Raw genomic sequence first — 19,234 nt, 5'->3', positions numbered from 1 at the left:
TTCAGTCGTGTCCGACTGTGCGACCCCATAGACGGCAGCCCACCAAGCTACCCCATCCCTGGGATTCTCTTGGCAAGAATACTGGAGTGGGTTGCCATTTGTTCTCCATTGCGTGAAAGTGAAAAGTGAAAGTGAAGTCGCTCAGTCGTGTCCGACTCTTCGCGACCCCATGGACTGCAGCCTACCAGGCTCCTCCGTCTGTGGGATTTTCCAGGCAAGAGTACTGGAGTGGGGTGCCATTGCCTTCATGCAGGTATGACCTAAATCAAATCCCTTGCAATTGTACAGTGGAAGCGACAAATATATTCAAGGGAGTAGATCCGATAGACAGAGTGCCTGAAGAACTATGGATGGAGGTTCATAACATAGTACAGGAAGTGGTGATCAAAATCATCTCCAAGAAAAAGAAATGCAACAATGCAAAACGGTTGTCTGAAGAGGCCTTACAAATACCTGTGAAAAGAAGAGAAGCGAACGGCAAAGGGGAAAAGGAAAGATACAGCCATCTGAATACAGAGTTCCAAAGAATAACAAGGAGAAACATGAAACCCTTCCTAAAGTGATCAAAGTAAAGAAATGGAGGAAAGCAATAGAATGGGAGAGACTGGAGATCTTTTCAAGAAAATTAGAGATACCAAGGGAACATTTCAGGCAAAGATGGCCAAAATAAAGTACAGAAATGGTATGGACCTAACAGAAGCAGAAGATATTGAGAAGAAGTGGCAAAAAACACACAAAGGAACTATACAAAAAAGATCTTAAGCACCCAGAAAACCATGATGGTGTGATCACTCATCTAGAGCCAGACATCCTGGAGTGTGAAGTCAAGTGGACCTTAGGAAGCATCACTACCAAAAAAGCTAGTGGAAGTGATGGAATTCAAGCGGAGCTATTTCACATCCTGAAAGATGACGCTGTGAAAGTGTTGCACTCGATATGGCAGCAAATTTGGAAACCTCAGCAGTGGCCTCAGGACTGGAAGAGGTGTTTTTCCTCCAATCCCAAAGAGAGGCAATGCCAAAAAATGTTTGAACTACCACACCATTGTACTCATCTCACACACTAGCAAAGTAATGCTCAAAATTCTCCAAGGGAGGCTTCAACAGTATGTGAACCAAGAACTTCCAGATAGTCAAGCTGGATTTAGAAAAGGCAGAGGAACCAGAGATCAACTTGCCAACATCCATTGGATCATAGAAAAAGCAAGAGAATTCCAGAAAAACATCTACTTCTGCTTCATTGACTATGGTTCATTGACACAACCTTTGACTGTGTGGATCACAACAAACTTTGGAAAACTGTTAAAGAGACAGGAACACCAGTCCACCTTACCTGCTTCCTGAGAAACCTGTTTGCAGGTCAAGAGGCAACAGTTAGAACTAGACATGGAACAATGCACTGGTTCAAAACTGAGAAAAGAATACGTCAAGACTATATACTGTCACCCTGCTCAATTAACTTATATGCAGAGTACATCATGTGAAATGCTTGGCTGGATGAAGCACAAGCAGAAATCAAGATTGCCGAGAGAAATATCAATAACCTCAGATATGCAGATGATACCACCCTTATGGCAGAAAGTAAAGAGGCATTAAAGAGCCACGTGATGAAGGGAAAAAGGGAGAGTGAAAAAAACTGGCTTAAAACTCAACATTCACAAAACTAAGATTATGGCATTTGGTCCCATCAATTCATGGCAAATAGATGGGGAAGAAATGGAAAGAGTGACAGACTTTATCTTGTTGAGCTCCAAAATCACTGAAGATAGTCACTGCAGTCATGAACAGTCATGAATTTAAAAGACGCTTGCTCCTTGGAAGGAAAGCTATGACAAACCTGGAAAGCATCTTAAAAAGCAGAGACATTACTTTGCTGACAAATGTCTGTCTAGTCAAAGCTATGGTTTTTCCAGCAGTCATGTGTGCATCTGAGAGGTGGACCGTCAAGAAAGCTGAGCACTGAAGAATTGATGCTTTTGCACTCGTGTTGGAGAAGGGTCTTGAGAGTCCCTTGGACTGCAAGGAGATCCAACCAGTCAATCTTAAAGGAAATCAACCCTGAATATTTATTGTAAGATTGGTGCTAGAGCTGAAACTCCAATACTTTGGCCACTTAATGCAAAGAGCTGACTCATTGGAAAAGACTCTGATGCTGGGAAAGATGGAAGGCAGGAGGAGAAGGGGATGACAGACGACAATATGGTTGGATAGCATCACCGACTCAATGGACATGAGTATGAACAAGCTCTGGGAGATGGTGAAGGACAGGGAAGCCTGGAGTGCTGCAGTCCATGGGGTTGCAAAGAGTCAGACATGACTGAGTGACTGAACAATAACAACAATGAAAGGAAAATATCAATGAATTTATCTGAATTTATTAGACAATCCTCTGTAATAGACTAAACCACTACTTTGATATCTCAAATTGTGCTACAATGTCTGTATGCTAATTTTTGCAATCTATAGTATAATAGTAATATTAATGCATCTTTATTCAACTTGTGACTGGATTATAGGATCCTTTTAGAAGAGTAGAATGTTTTTCCATTTTTTTATGGTTAATCAAGCATTCGTTCTACTGTTTCTATCTTGATGTGGCTTTTGAAGGCCACACTATCATTAGACATTTCATAGCAAAACTCACTGTTCCTTTTTAAATTCATTTTTACTTTATAGTGGAGTATAGTTGATTTACAATATTGTGTTAGCTTCAGGTGTACAGCGAGGTGACTCTACTATACATATGAAAGTGAAAGTGAAAGTTGCGCAGTCGTGTCTGACTCTGCAGCCCCACGGACTATACAATCCATGGAATTCTCCCGGCCAGAATACTGGAGTGGGTAGCCTTTCCCTTCTCCAGGGAATTTTCCCAACTCAGGGATCATACCCAGGTTTCCCACATTGCAGGTGGATTCTTTACCAGCTGAGCTACCAGGGAAGCTATACGTATACATATATTCTTTCTTTTTTCATATCCTTTTCCCAAAACTCACTTTTCCTTTGCTATTCTCAAGCATGAGTCTCAGCCCATTTGAGGCTGCTGGGTTTTCATTTCAAGGTTTCTCTAGCTGCTTTTCATTGCTTTGTAGATACCTGAAACCATGAATGATACACGAAGCACTCTTTTGTGTTGTATCTTTTGAGAAACAACTTTCTGGGCAGCTTCTTCACTGCTCCTCTGCTGTATATGTCATAAGAGTCATCTTTGATTCTGTTATCCAGGACCCAACCGTAAGACTTCCCTGGTGGCTCAGATGGTAAAGAATCTGCCTGCAGTGCAGGAGACCCAGGTTCAATCCCTGGGACAGGAAGATCCCCTGAAGAAGGGAATGTCTACCGACTCCAATATTCTTGCCTGGGAATACCATTGACAGAGGAGCCTGGCAGGCTACAATGCATGGAGTTACAGAGAGTTGGACACTACTAAGTGACTCACACACACAAGCATAAGACAGGACTCCTACACTGGCCCAGGTAGGCACATTATGATACTTAAGAAACCATGATACTTAAGTTCATTGTTCACAAATAATTAAGTGAAGTTGCTCAGTCGTGTTCGACTCTTTGCGACCCCATGGACCTTAGCCTTCCATGCTCCTCTGTCCATGGGCTTTTCCTGGCAATATACTGGAGTGGATGGCCATTTCCTTCTCCAGGGGAACTTCCCAACCCAGGGATTGAAGCCGGGTCTCTCCGTCTGTAGAGAGACACTTTACCATCTGAGCCACCAGGGAAGTCCACAAGTAATTAAAAAAAAAAAAAGTAACTCAAATTTCTACTTTAAGTCTCTCAAAAGATGTTAAAAGGAATCCAATTTATAAGCTATAGCAATACTTCCTATCATACACTTATCTGCCCTCTTCAGTCTTCTCAAACTATTCCATTCCTCTACAGCTCAGAGATTCTCATTCTCTTGAGCCATAATGTTATAGAACCTCTATTTTCTAAACCAACCCGAGTGGCTCCTCATAAAGGTCAAACAAATCTTAAGAAGTAAGCAAGAGGAGGGCTTCCTAGGTGGCCCAGTGATAAAGAATCCATCTGCAATGCAGGAGACACAGGTTTGATCTCTGGGTCAAGAAGATCCCCTGGAGGAGAAAACAGCAACCCATTCCAGTATTCTTGCCTGGAAAATCCCATGGACAGAAGAGCCTAGCAGGTTACAGTCCAAGAGCCTGCAAAGAGAAGAGTCAGATGTGACTGAGCAACTAACACACACACATACCAAGCAAAAGCAAGCTAAGTGGGATAAAAAATATGACTACTTGGAGGTTATTAGGAGATGAATGGGAACACTTATGTATAGATTTTTGTCCCATCCATTCTATACTAAACACTATATGTGAGCCAAGTATTCTGGGGATTCAAAATTGAGTAAGACATGGTGTTCGCCTTTGAAACGTTCACAATCTCAGGGACTCTGTCTGTTATATCTTCCCCCTCCTCCTCACACTTTAGTTTGAAGTTCTGTGGAACGTGTTGGGGATATCCTGGACAAACAAGATCTTAATGTTGTAAGTTCAATTCAGTCGTTCAGTCATGTCTGACTGTTTGTGACCCCATGGACTGCAGTATGCCAGGCTTCCCTGTCCTTCACCAACTCCTGGAGCTTGCTCAAACTCATGTCCTTTGAGTCAATGATGCCATCCAATCACCTCATCCTCTGTCATCCCCTCCTCTTCCTGCCTTCAGTCTTTCCCAGCATTAGGGTCTTTTCCAACAATTCAGCTCTTGGCATCAGGTGGCCAAAGGATTGGAGTTTCAGCTTCAGCATCAGTCCTTCCAATGAATATTCAGAGTTGATTTCCTTGAGGATTGACTGGGTTGATCTTGTGGTCCAAGGGACTCTCAAGAGTCTTCTCCAGCGCCACCATTTACAAGCATCAATTATTCGGCACTCAGCCTTCTTTATGGTCCAACACTCTCATTCATACTTGACTACTGGAAAAACCATAGCTTTGACTAGACGGAACTCTGTCGGAAAAGTGATGTCTCTGCTTTTTAATATGCTGTCTAGGCTGGTTATAGCTTTTCTTCCAAAGAGCAAGCATTTTTTAATTTCATGGTTGCAGTCACCATCTGCAATGATTTTGGAGCCCCCCAAAATAAAGTCTGTCACTGTTTCCATTTTTTTCCCTATCTATTTGCCACGAAGTGATGGGATTAGATGCCATGATCTTACTCTTTTGAGTGTTGAGTTTTAAGCCAAATGTTTCATTCTCCTCTTTCACTTTCATCAAGAGACTCTTCAGTTTCTCTTCATTTTCTGCCATAAGTGTGGTGTCATCTGCATACCTGAGGTTATTGATATCTCTCCTGGCAATCTTGATTCCTACTTGGGCTTCATCCAGCCCAGGCTTTCGCATGATGTACTCTGCATAGAAGTTAAATAAGCAGGGTGACAATATACAGCCTTGATGTACTCCTTGCTCAAGTTTGAACCAGTCCATTGTCTCATGTCCAGTTCTAACTCTTGTTTCTTGACCTGCATGCAGGTTTCTCAGGAAGCAGGTAAGGTGGTCTGGTATTCCCATCTCTTGAAGAATTTTCCACAGTTTGTTGTGATCCACACAGTCAAAGTCTTTGGTGTCGTCAATAAAGCATAAGTAGCTGCTTTCCTGGAATTCTCTTGCTTTTTCTATGATCCAATAGATGTTGGCAATTTGATCTCTGGTTCCTCTGCCTTTTCTAAATCCAGCTTGAATATCTGGAAGCTCTTGGTTTACATACTGTTGAAGCCTCCCTTGGAGAATTTTGAGCATTACTTTACAAGATGTGTGAGATGAGTGGAATTGTGCAGTTGTTCAAACATTCTTTGACATTGCCTTTCTTTGGGATTGTAATGAAAATGGACATTTTCCAGTCCAGTGGCCCCTGCTGAGTTTTCCAAATTTGCTGACGTATTGAGTGCAGCACTTTCACTGCATCATCTTTGAGGGGTAGCTCAGCTGGAATTCTATTGCCTTCACTAGCTTTGTTCTAAGTCATGCTTCCTAAGCCCACTTGATTCTGCATTCCAGAATTCTGGCTCTAGATGAGTGATCACACCATTGTGGTTATCTGGGTCATTAAGATTTTTTTTTATAGTTCTTCTGAGTATTCTTGCCACCTCTTCTCAATATCTTCTGCTTCTCTTAGGTCCATACCATTTCTGTCCTTTATTGTGCCCATCTTTGTGTGAAATGTTCCCTGTTTTATTATTATGAAGCAGACTTCATTCTCAGATGGAGAAATAATGTATATTATAACTGAGTCTGAATCATAACTTCAGTCTCTATGCTCTGTATTCTTTATTCCTCAGTGAGTTCATCCTCATTTTTCTTTGCCCAAGGAAGTTTCAGGTAAGTTCTCTAGTCTTACGATGGTGCTGGGGACTCTTTCTTATAATCACATGTCCTAACCAAAGACCTGGTTTGTTTCTTTTTTACACACGCTGATGTCTTTTAATAGATCTAGCTTATAGGTGAAAGCATCTGCAGGAGTTGCTGCAATTTTTTTCCCCCTTCCACCACATTCTATACTTTCAGATTCACAGATAGGCATTCGTTCCTAAAAAAATTCTAGTCCTTATTTTACCACTGTTTTGGCACAATAAAATGAGTTTAACGGCAGGTGTTAAACATGTCAATAAGCTATGCCACAGGATCCTTGGGGCTGGTGCACTGGGATGACCCGGAGGGATGGTATGGGGAGAGAGGTGGGAGGGGGGTTCAGGATGGGGAACACGTGTACGCCCATGGCGGAATCATGTTGACATGTGGCAGAACCAATACAATATTGTAAAGTAATTAGCCTCTAATAAAAAAAATAAATTTAACTTTAAAAAATAGAATAAACTGAAGCATATGAAAAATTTTAAAAAGAACGTCTCAATAATTTATGCACAGTATAGAATTTATGGATACAAAAAATAATGTAGGTAATAATAATAAACAATACCTGACATTTATTATCTACTAATCAAAAGTTATGAACAACCTAGATAGCATATTAAAAAGCAGAGGCATTACTTTGCCAACAAAGGTCCATCTAGTCAAAGTGAAAGTGAAGTCGCTCAGTCGTGTCCGACTCTTTGCGACCCGTGGACTATAGCCCACCAAGCTCCTCCATCCATGGGATTCTCCAAGCAAGAATACTGGAGTGGGTAGCCATTTCCTCCTACAGGGGATCTTCCCAACCCAGGGATTGAACCCAGGTCTCCCACATTGCAGGCAGGCGCTTTTAATCTTTACACCACCAGGGAAGCCCTTGACTAGCCCATCTACTCAAGGCTATGGTTTTTCCAGTAGTCATGTATGGATATGAGAGTTGCACTGTGAAGAAAGCTGAGTGCCAAAGAATTGATGCTTTTGAACTGTGGTGTTGGAGAAGACTCTTGAGAATCCCTTGGACTGCAGGGAGATCCAACCAGTCCATTCTGAAGGAGATCAGCCCTGGGATTTCTTTGGAAGGAATGATGCTAAAGCTGAAACTCCAGTACTTTGGCCGCCTCATGCGAAGAGTTGACTCATTAGAAAAGACCCTGATGCTGGGAAGGATTGGGGGCAGGAGGAGAAGGGGACGACAGAGGATGGATGGCTCGATGGCATCACCGATTCAATGGACATGAGTCTGAGTAAACTCTGGGAGTTGGTGATGGACAGGGAGGCCTGGTATGCTGGGATTCATGGGGTTGCAAAGAGTCGGATACAACTGAATGACTGAACTGAACTGAACTGAATCTTCCAAGTATTATACCAAGTATTTTATGTGTATTGATTGTTTGAATTAATCAAATTATATTCTAAGCATTTTATTTCTGTTACTCTGGGTCAGGGTTCTTTAGAGAAAAAGAATCAATAGGATATAGAGAGAGAGTGAGTCTCACACAGTTTCCCAGGTGGCGCTAGTGGTAAAGAACTTGCCAGCCATAGCACGTTAGAGGTAAGAGATGTCAGTTTGATCCCTGGGTCAGGAAATTACCCTGGAGAAGGGAATGGCAATCCACTCTAGTATTCTTGCCTGGAGAATAGACAGGGACACAGGAGCCTGGGGGGCTACAGTCCATGAGGACACACAGAGTCAGACATGACTGAATTGACTTAGCACACACACATAGTTATGGAAGCATAATCCATATTCTGTACTTCTCTGGAGAAGTCCCATGATCTGCCACCGGTAAGACGAAGGCCAAGAAAGTTCCTTGTGTAGTTTCAGTAGAAATCCACAGATCTGAGAATATATAGACTCACAATTTGAGTTTCTACACTCTGTAATCTTCATTCTCAGTAGACTCTACTTCATTCATCCTTCCACAAGAGGCTTCAGAGAAGCCAGCGGTCTAAGCTGTAGTTCAAGTACTAAGGTCCAAGGACTAGGGGCACTGATGTTCAAGGGTAGAAGAAGATGGAATATCCCAACTCACAGTAGAAAGAAATTTGCTTTTATTCTTTCCTTTTTGTCCAATTCTGGGCCTCAGCAAGTTGGATGATGCTTACCCACATTGGTGAGGGTGATCTTCAATACCCAGTCAAATTTGAATGACGGATTCAAATGCCAATCTCTGTTTAAAACAAAAAAAAAACCCTTATAAACCATCCAGAAAGAGTGTTTTACAAGCTATCTGGGCATCCTTTAACTCAGTAAATTTGATACATGAACTCTATCATCACAAACTCTGTAAGATAAACTAAAATGAAGGCAGAGAGGTCAGGTAAAATGTTGGCAGTTACACAGCTAGTAAGTGACAGGGTCAGGATTTGAATAGTCTAACTCCTGAGCCCATGTTCTTAACTACCATTCTACAATGGAAATGACTTTAATTTATAAGATTCATTTTCTGTCCTTAGGAAGCTTCTAGTCTGGTGGTAAAGGTAAGTAACAGGTATTAAATGGATCACTTTAATATGATCTGAGTTTAACATATAGGCATGAACAAGATGTTGCAGCTGTCCCTCCCCCTTCCTATACCATGTATCAGTAATGATTAAAAAAAAACAAAAGCCATCCTGGTAGACGGCAGTGACTTCCTCCTTAGAAATAAAGTGGTTACTTGTGGGTTGTGCTATATTCTTCAGCATATTTTTGAGACTTGATGGAGAGTCTACCAAGGATGCCTAAGCCAACAGTTTTCAACCAGAATGAAGGTGGTAAGATTTTTGCTTCCCTGGGAGTATTTGGCATTGTCTGGAGACATTTTTGAAGATCCCAACTGGAATGATGTTACTGGCATCTAGTGAGCTGAGGCCAGGGAGGCTACTACATGTTTTACAACACACAAAGACATCTCTGCAAAAGGATTTCCTGGCCCAAAATGTCAATAGTGCCAAGGCTGAGAAACACTGACCCAGGCTGCCCATTATCACCGCTTTCATTAACTCACATGGAAACAAGCAATGGAATGAGAACAAGTCTAGAATATGTGTCCAATAATTTAGGAATCCTGAAGAGAATGAATGCTCCTGAAGAGGCTGAATGGTCTAAGAGGTGAGAGACTCTGTCTACCTTGCTGGTGTTGGAGCCTGGCACATGACCTGGCATGTAGTCATTGTTCAAATATTGTCGCTTGGACTGACTGATTATGTCACAGAGATTATAGAGTATGGGATGGACCAATCAGAAGCACTGTGGAAATTAATGCCTAAGTGTGTCTCTGAATGCAACAGGCATAGGTTAAACTAACTGTTCAATGGATAGTTGGAAGGATTAATGACTAGGAACTTGAAAGACCTGGGGCCATAGGTATTTTTAATCTTTATTCAAAAGAATGTTTTTGTAAATGATAGACATGTGGAAAGTAACAGCTGCCGGGGTCCAGCCCCGGTGGATCCAGGGAATTCGAAGGGTGGACGGCGTCGGCGTGGAAAGACTTGTTTATTTATTAATGAAAGATTAGATTAAGGAACTATAGTGTAGGAAGATTAAGTGGAGGAAGAGGGCTGAATAGCTTGGTTTACGCGGAAGGCCAATAAAATTCCAGACAAGGAATTTGCACCACCTACGTTGGGCTACCGGCGCCCGCTTGAATATCTAAGGGTGCCTCGCCTTAAGCTCCCTTTCTCGCGGGTCTTAACAGCCAGGGCAAGTAAGTAGACCTGGCGAGCCTCCGCGCCCCAGGTGGAGATTCAGCCTGAAGTTAAAGTAAGGAGCAGAGAGAAGGAAAGGGAGAGAAGAAGAAAGAGAGAGAGAGACACGGGGGGAGCCAGAGCCCCAAGAAACCAGGCCGGGAGACTAGTTAGAGAAGCTGGTCCAAGAAGCTGGCCGCTGGCCCCTGGCCCCTGGCCCCCTGGCCCCCTGGCCCCCTGGCCCCATCCTTTATTGTTCAGAAGGCCTTTTATACTTTTGATAAAACACAGAGATCAATGGGTAACACAAGATTATGTAGCGTTCGCAGCTCAGGCTCTTTCTATACATCATTTGGTATACAAAAGGTCTCAGGTGATTTACATTATCTTCTGGCCAAGAGGCTTGTTAACACTTTTTGGCTCTCTTCCTTAATGAATGTTAATCTTGTTTCCCCTGAAGTGTTTTTTCTTTAATCTACATCTCCTTTAATATTAAAGTTACATCTCTATAGAACAAAGGTGCAGTGGGATATAACAAAGAAGGTACTTAACTCAAAGATCTAATGTTGCTAACACAAGGTCTACTACTTGTTTTTCTAACTATATCTACAACTAAAGGATGTGAAAATTTGGCAGCAAATATTGACTCAACAAATGAAACCTTTAATCAGTCCTATTCTAAAGATTTTGACTCCTCGGAAGCTCCTACATTCCTAGGATGTTTTAAGCTTCCTGTGCCTCCTGCGGTCAGGAGGCCTCAAACAATCACATGCGCAGCTGTAGGAGTCCTGCAGGCAGGCTAGAAAGCCATCAGAGGGTTTTTTGGATTGAAACACTCTTTCAAATGCAGAAGACTAAAGCCCTGAATTGACTTTTTCCAGAAAATGTCAGAAGAGTAGAAAAGCAGAGCACAAAAGCCGGCAGATTTTTGTTGGGGTACATGCTTAAGAATTTCCAGAGGGGTCCCTGAAGTCTGAGCACGCCTTGCGTATGTCAGCTTCCTTCCTCATGACCTTGTAACGGGCGGGATTCCTCACACTGGCTCCCGGCAAACAGCCTATGGGAAAACCCAAATGGACTTTTTGGCCAACCCCCAAAATAGGTGTAGATACAATGCTGAGCAATGTGAGGTTTTGTGTAACAGTATTTGAGGTAAGAGTGATAGAGATTTATTTCCACTTTCCTCTACTATTAGCTTCTTCCTATGGCTATTTCTCAGTGCAGGAGACTTAAGAAACATGTGTTCTATCTGTGGGTTGGGAAGATCTCCTAAAGAAGGGCACATCAACTCCAATATTCTTGCCTGGAGAACCCCCATGGACAGAAGGGCCTGGTGGGCTCCAGTCCATAGGGCTGCAAAGAATCAGACATGACTGAAGTGACTCAGCACTCACTGCTCTTTCTCAGTCTGTACATTTATACAGAGATTTCTCTCATTTCCAAGAATCAGCAGACCTCCCTTCATCTTTATCTTCTGGCTATCATCATTTTCTTCTTGCCTTCATGAAACCAGGTCTTTAAGAACTGAGGCTTATACAATTTGGGGTGCTCTCATGAGAAAAAGAATAGAACTCTAAATGCAAATAGGAACGAAAATAAGTGTAGTTAGAATGAGAAAAGAAGTCCCAATGTGTAGAAAGTTTTTAAAACCTGAACAAATACAAAGATCACAAAAGCCAGAAAAGTAGCACAATCTTTTTGTTAATAAAATGCTCACTCTTCTATAATACTTTGTCACTGAATAACTCTTGTTCCCCTTCATGCCTTGTGCTGTGTGCTCAGTTGCTCAGCCGTGTCTGACAGCAGCCCCATGGACCCGCCAGGCTCCTCTGTCCATGGAAGTTTCCGGACAAGAATATTGGAATGGTTTGCCATTTCCTATTCCAGGGGACCTTCCCAACCCAGGGATCGAACCCGTGTCTCTTGTGTCTGCTGCATTGGCAGGCGTATTCTAGCTGCCACTAATGCCAACTGGGAAGCCACTGCTAGAGAGCTAAACTGAGTCACAGAGAGCACAAGCACAGAGGGGAAAGGTAACTTATCATCTGATGTGAAAATGTCCTGGTATGAGAGTAAGGAAGGGAGGCAGGGCCAGCTCAGTGTCCCTTTTCTTTATCATCTAGGGTAGAATTAGATGGATTATAAGCACGTTGCCTATCCCCATGCCCACTTCTCAAGCTCTAAAGTGAAAAAGTGAAAGTGAAGTCGCTCAGTCGTGTCCGACTCTTTGAGACCCCATAGACTGTAGCCTACCAGGCTCCTCCGTCCGTGGGATTTTCCAGGCATGAGTACTGGAGTGGGTTGCCATTTCCTTCTCCAGGAGATCTTCCCAACCCAGGGATCGAACCTAGGTCTCCCACATTGCAAGCAGACGCTTTACCATCTGAGCCACCAGGGAAGACTCTCAAGCTCTCACTTTCACTGAATTCCTGATCAGAGGTCAGGTCCTCTGATAAAGATCATACTCTCTCCCCCCAAGCAAAAATCTCTCCCTTCTTCCTTGTTCCACCAGCCCAGGCTTTGGGCTACTGGGCAGCTCTGCTTTCTCTAAAATGGGTCTCACTCATTCTGACTTTCATTGGCAGGCTATTCAAAATATGCAACCCCCGGTGACAATGTGAGTCTGCAAATCTCCAATCTGCCTAAGAACCGCAGATCACTCACCTGGTTTTATACTACTGACCAGAAGATTGTAGAGTGGGAATCTGGTGAGCCTACTAAGTACTTCGATACTAAATTTAAGGACAGGGCTACACTTGATTCTCAAAGTGGCACACTGCACATCCGCAAGGTCCAGAAGGAAGACAGCAGTACTTACCTCCTGAGGGTGCTGAAGGACAATGGACACGAGGAGGAATACAAGATCTCTCTGATGGTGCTTGGTGAGTTACGGTAACCAAAGGGCTAGTCCCGACTCTGGGGCCCCAGAAAGATCACTGGGAAGCTTCCTGGTGATTCTGGGGACTCTCCATGGGAGGGGGAGAGAAAACCTCAGGACAGGCTTAATCCATTTCTCCTGGAGCCAGTTCCACTTGGAAGTGAGTCTGGGCCAGCAGACCCCAAAGTAGATAACTTTGGGACATTTGAAACCTCTTCTGACATTAGAGAGTCTAAGATTTGAAGAGGAAGGAGACAACAAAGATGGTTTCCTCTCTGTTCTCTTCATGTTCTCTTGTGATCAGTCCAAATAAGTTCTGAGTTCTTCTTCTTTTTCAATTGATTTTTTGGTTGTACTGGGTCTTCCTTGCTCCACGCAGACTTTCTTGAATTGTGGCAAGTGGGGGTTACTCTTTGTTGCGGTGCATGGGCTTCTCATTGTGGTGGAGTCTCTGGTTGTGGAGCATGGGTTCTAGGCATGCGGGCTTTAGTAGCTGTAGCTTGCTGGCCCTAGGATGTGTGGGCTTCAGTAGTTGTAATGCATGGGCTTAGTTGCTCTGCAGTATGTGGCATCTTTCTGGACCAGGGATGGAACCCATGTCCCCTGCATTGGCAGGCAGATTCTTAACCACTGGACCACACTTACTGGCTGTGTGACCTTGGTGAAAGATCTTGACATCTCTGTCCCATTAGGTAAGATTCTGTTGATGGCAAGTAATGGACACCAACTTGATATACCTTTAGCAAAAAAGGAGAATTTTTTTCTTAAGCTATGACTTCTTAAAGCAATGAAAGAAGTTTAGAAGAGTTGAAAAGGACTGACGAGGAGGAAGAATGAGAGCCTGGCTCAGTCCAGAGCCTCTAGCCACTGGAATCTTTCATGTGAAAGTGGGTCCCTGCCAGTACAGACTATCTCTCTCAAAGTCTAGGCTTTCATGTCTCTTAGTTAAAGTCTCAAGAGAGAGAAATTGACTAGCCCATCTTGGTTCAGGTATGTGATTTAAACTCCTATGGTCCAAAGACTCAGCTTATAAGGCAGAAACTTGGTTCTTGGGGAGATTGTCAATTATGAGAGGAGGAGGGCTGGGCAGACATCCAAGGGAGATGTGCCCCTCAGAGACTTGAGTTCCTCATCATATTGTGAGGATAATTATAACTTTTTAGAATGTTAGGATTTTCAAAGTAGATAATGAAAGTGAAAACACTTTTAAAATGCTGGAACATCCCTGGTTGTCCAGTGCTTAAGATTCTAGGCTTCCACTGCAGGGGGCGTGTTGAGTTCAATTCCTGGTTGGGGAACAAAGACCCCATATGCTGCATGGTGCAGTCAAAAATGATAAAATTATAACAACAAAAAAAATGTGCCAGAAGGTCTTGTGTCTGGTGAGGAGCCTTAAAAATGCTAAAATGCTGCAAAGAATGAAGAATATTGTATATATTCATGTCCCACTAACATGGGTCATGATGACCCTTGGTCTAAGAGGCTAGAATCACCTTCTTGCTCTCTTCCTCCATATCATGTCTCCTAAACTTGCAAGATATACTAGCAACAGGAAATATGCAAAGGTTCCTACAGTGATTTTTTTAAAAAAAGGTCTCATATATACATCATTTACCAGTTTTTGTGGCAAATATTCCCATCACAGCCAACTGTAAACTGCTATCAATTTCATTTTACAACCAACTTGCAAAATTTCTGAATATCCTACAAGCCATAAGCCTACGTGGCTTTAGTACACTTGCCTCTGGATAAGGCTCTGAGGATGCAATTAGTGGAAGGATCATCCTTCTTTCCAGCTCAGGAATTTCTGAAGCTCAAAGGGGGCATCTTGGAACCAGACTGCTCCATCTGGCTCTGGAGTGCTCAGGGCTGAGCTGCTTACTATGGGAAATGCAGAAGGTTCATAAGACTTGAGGCCAGACCACAGGAAATGAATAAGCATATGAAGATTGCTCATGTAAAGTATGCAAGAGGAGTCCAGCAATGTGATAAGGTTTCATGGAGGAGATGGATCTCGAGTTCAGGAGGTCAGATTGGTAGAGCTTCCATCACCCCTCACAGACATACAACCCAGAAGTCAGCTCGGATTGGGTCAATTCTCTGCTACATTTTAATCCTATGACTTCTGAGCTGCATTGATTCTGCAGGTGTTTTACCTTGACCAGAAGGAAAAGACCTCAGAGGATTCCAGGTAAAGCAGTCCTAGTCAAGGAAGGAGCAGATGATGGGATTACATCTCAACCCATCTGCCCGCAGGGTGAAAGCAGTGATGATGCTGTGACCTTCAACATGCTTACATCACACTCAGCAAAAGCACTTACTCACAGATGATGGTACTGTATCTTACTAACATTGTGCTATGAAGTAGGGTCATTTCCATGTGAGAAGGCGTTCAGAGGGTTAGTTGTCTTGCCTCTCAGAGCCACTCTCTCAGAGGCAAGTCCAGGACCCAAGCTTGTCTCACTGTGAAGGGAGTATTTTGTCTTTTCTGTTGCATAACAGCTTCATCCCTACATACATCCATTCCTACATCCATTCACCTTTCCCTTTCATCAGGATACCTGCTCTGTGGCAGGCACTGAGATGCCAAAGTTAACAGATGCAATTCATCACTACCAGCTTGCGCTGGGAGATCCATGAGGCTCTCTGTAGTTCTGCCAGAGTTCAGGAAAGGTATAGAGTGGTATCTCTTACAGGACTCTCATTATATCTGAGCCCAAGAACTCTTGAAGGACTGACTGATGGGCTAAGGTGCCAAGTGTGGGTCATTGCTAGAGAAGGGGCCCTGAGTAGCTCAGACAGTTGGAATATCAAGTACAACTCTAGCTGATCTCTGTGCTAAAACTCTGCTGTTCTTTCTCGCCCACAGATGGGCATAACTCCATTTTGTTTCTGGATAACTGGCTCCCCCTTCTGGATTCAGTTTAGCCTCACGCCAAGGAGTAGCTCTTTCCCTCTGAAGCCTACAGAGGTCAAAATTGCCCACTAGCTCCCTCTACAGGGCCCTCTTCCCCGCGGCTGCTCCTCAGGACCTCCCTTTGCAATTGTTAGCTAAACACTCCCAGAATAAAAGCTTCATAAATGCATAAACCCATTGTCTCATCTTATAACCTCTTCATCTTCAGACCCTGTACCGAAGCCTAAAATAAATGTTAACATGACACAGAAAATGAACACCTGCCACCTGACGCTATCCTGTGGGATCCAGGACCAATCTGTAACCTACACTTGGTATTGGGAATCAGGGTCCTTTCCAAAACAGCTACAGAGCAGTGTGCTTGAAGATGTCCACACGCCAGAAAGCTACTCAAAGTCTTATACCTGCCAAGTCAGCAATCCTATAAGCCGCCAAAACGACACAATCCACTTCACTTCACCCTGTGTACAAGGTAAGAGTCTCTGCCAAGGGAGCTGAGGTGGGCACAGGGTAACTAGTTTTCTCTTGAATGAAGAAAAGTGTGGGGATCTTTTCCTGCTGCCTGTCATAGAGTTTGGTGGAGAATCCCAAAGGCACCAGTGAGGTGTGGTAGACTTGGATTCTCCTTGTGTCTCTGACATGGTCTCTCAGCAAGCTTCCCTCACCTTTGTGGAGCTCAGTGTCCTCACCTGCAAAGGGCTCTCATGTCCCCTTCGCCTGCCCTGCTTTAATAAGTGCATGGTCCTGGAATCTGAGGGCAGGGTCCTTGCAGGATAAACTGAGATTTCAAGATGAGTAGGGAGGAAAAAGGCAAGTAGAGGAACAGTCCAGATAGTGTTGTACAGCAACATAAAGGTGTTTCTGGTAGATAGCAAAGGAAAGAAGGGCCAAGAAGTGGTTGAGGAGGAGTGAGGAGCAAAAGAAAGAAGGGCCAAATGGATGAATATGAGTGGGAACGAGTGGTGAGCAGCAGAGCCTGGCCCTAGGACTGAGATTCTCTGCTCTTCCCAGGTGTATGCCCCTTGATAAAGTCGGAAAGGCAAACTCTGGCTTTCCTGTTTGAGATTTCTCTATTTCCTGGGAGGCCCCACTCAATAGAGCATCACTCCTGGCTCTCTCTCAAGCCGACACAGGTCCAGGGGTAGCTACGATTATAGATTTTGGAATCAATCACACCTGGGATTAATCCTGTGACTATTACTTATTAGCTAAACAAGTGACTAAGCTTCTACAAGTCATGTCCTTCTTAAATAAGACAAAATAATAGTTCTTATCTCATACTGTTCTGAGAATTAAATTAGACAATACAGGTAACTACCTAGCACAGTATCAAAGAAGCCTTCAATGAGTGGTGGTTAAATTAGACCCACCAAGTCCTTTTAATTCTAGAGACATTAGGGATTTGGGGGGCCAGCTGATGAATTTGAATCACTCTCTTCAGCATTCTAGGCCCTGTAGTCTCCACACCCCTGAAATCACATCCCCAAGCCCTGGTGTATACATCTCTCCAGAATAACTCATACCCATGGTGCCAACATTTACCTGAGACCCTCTGCACGCCCAGTCACCAGGGATCGCGGCTCCCGGGGACATGGCTCTTCCATGGTCTTCCTGGACCCAGTCTACCCTGCTCGCCTATGCTGATTTCTTTGCCTCTGCTCCCACACGTGGACTATAGAAACTATAAGTTCTGTGTTCTTCCCAACCAACTGGTCATGTCTTCTAGTCTTTCATGATAACGCCCTGCTTTTCCACCACCAAAGATTCAGTATAAGACTTTGGTGTCTGACCATGAGACTACCAGTTGGCTGGGTGGTTCTAAAATCACCTTCATGTCAACACCATATCCTGAGATCCAGAAAAAGGAAGAGACACAGTCCTTGTTCTTTATAGAATGAAAGTGAATGCCCATTCACAGAGAGGATGAAAGCAAGAATATCTTTCTCTTTTGAGGTCTAAGCCCATCTTGTTACTTTTCAGCTACCTCAATTATCCTAGAAGAGCATCCTTAATTCCCCTTCTGTGATGTATCACTCTCCTCTCCTCCTCGCCCTTGCCCTACACTTCTCTGTCTCCTAGTTTCCCTTTCTTTTTCTCCTTCCCCACCGAGTTGGTACTGATGGTTGGTAGTGTGGATCAACAGGCAGTGCTTTCTCCCCTAAACTTAGCATACAGTATCATATGAACTACTGCACTTGAAGGTCTGCCTTACTTAACTGCTGTCCAGTGTAGGAGAATGATTCTTTGCTAAGCCCACAGACACGCCAAGATGATCTTCATGTACAGGACTCAGCGAAGCCAGTAATATTTAGAGGATTTCTGTGTTCTTTCTACTTTGCATCTGGGAGATTGAGCTCTTGCTCATCTGGGAAAAAGGATGTGCAGGGCACACTGTGCCTGGATTCAGAGAGGAGGCACACTCCCTTGCTATGGAAGCTCCCACACCAACGTCCAGCCCCCCCTCCCCTTCTCAACAAATTAATCAGAACACATAAATGTTTTGCATTTTCTTACTCTTTCAGCCTCCTCCTCTGGAGTAGCTTGGACGGCAGCTTGGCTAGTGATCACGGTAACCACTCTTCTCAATCACCTCTGGACCTGAGAAGAGCTAACTAGAGTGAAATTTCAAGAATGCAAGATCTTGCCCTCATTGGCAATCAGCTCTTAACTAGGACAGAAGCTCTGGCTATATGGAATAAGGGAATGGACTGAGATGTCTAAAACAACATTCAAATGAAGTTTTTATAATCACAGTAATATTTTATTTTATGTTTTCTAATTGTCTTTCCAGCATACATATACATATGTGCTTTCCCACCACAAATGGGCAGAACGTAATCTGCAATGTTTTGTTTCAATAAACAATGCTATAATTGTCAAAACTGATTGTTGATTCCTAGGATCCAAAAAGCCCATCAAATCGACAAAGCTCTCTCACCATGGTCTTTCATTACAGGATGGCAAGAGTTCCTAGGCCCACCACCGACATAACAATGGAAATTTTTGCTCTTTGTTTGCCTCCTCTGTGGTTCTTCATGGGCCTGGAGCTGATAGGGCCACTAAAAGACAATTTTCCCTTTCAACAAACTGTCCTACCACAGATCACTTCCTCTTCACATCAAACCAACCTTACCTCTCCCTCCCTTATCACTTCTGTGGCAGAAACAATACTGTGTGTTCATCAAACCCTTTCATTTTCTTCCTAGACTTTGATGGTTAATTTTACGTGTAAATTTGACTGGGCCACAGAGGCACCCGGTCACAGGTCAAACCTTATTCTGTGTGCCCCTGAGGCTGTTTCTGGGTGAGATTAACATTTGAATTAATAGGCTTAATAAAGCAGATGATCCTTTCCAGTTTGGGGAGGTGGGCGCGAGTCTCACCCTATCAGTTGAAG

At 43.5% G+C, this 19,234-nt stretch overlaps 1 protein-coding gene across 1 annotated transcript in view; it reads left to right on the top strand.

Annotated features, from left to right (window-relative positions):
* LOC114117625 (CD48 antigen-like) overlaps nt 1–18,719 on the top strand; it is a 46,352-nt gene extending 27,633 nt beyond the window's left edge. Inside the window, exons 3-5 of the mRNA XM_042256585.2 lie at nt 12,628–12,924; nt 16,046–16,309; nt 18,360–18,719. Coding sequence (XP_042112519.1) covers nt 12,628–12,924; nt 16,046–16,309; nt 18,360–18,439 — 641 coding nt within the window. The 3' untranslated portion in view covers nt 18,440–18,719. The remainder of the gene's footprint in view (nt 1–12,627; nt 12,925–16,045; nt 16,310–18,359) is intronic.
* The last annotated feature ends 515 nt before the right edge of the window (nt 18,720–19,234 follow it).

Source organism: Ovis aries, chromosome 1 (genome assembly GCF_016772045.2).
Source record: "Ovis aries strain OAR_USU_Benz2616 breed Rambouillet chromosome 1, ARS-UI_Ramb_v3.0, whole genome shotgun sequence".
Classification (NCBI taxonomy): Eukaryota; Metazoa; Chordata; class Mammalia; order Artiodactyla; family Bovidae; genus Ovis; species Ovis aries.
This window is presented reverse-complemented; position numbering and strand designations above follow the sequence as displayed.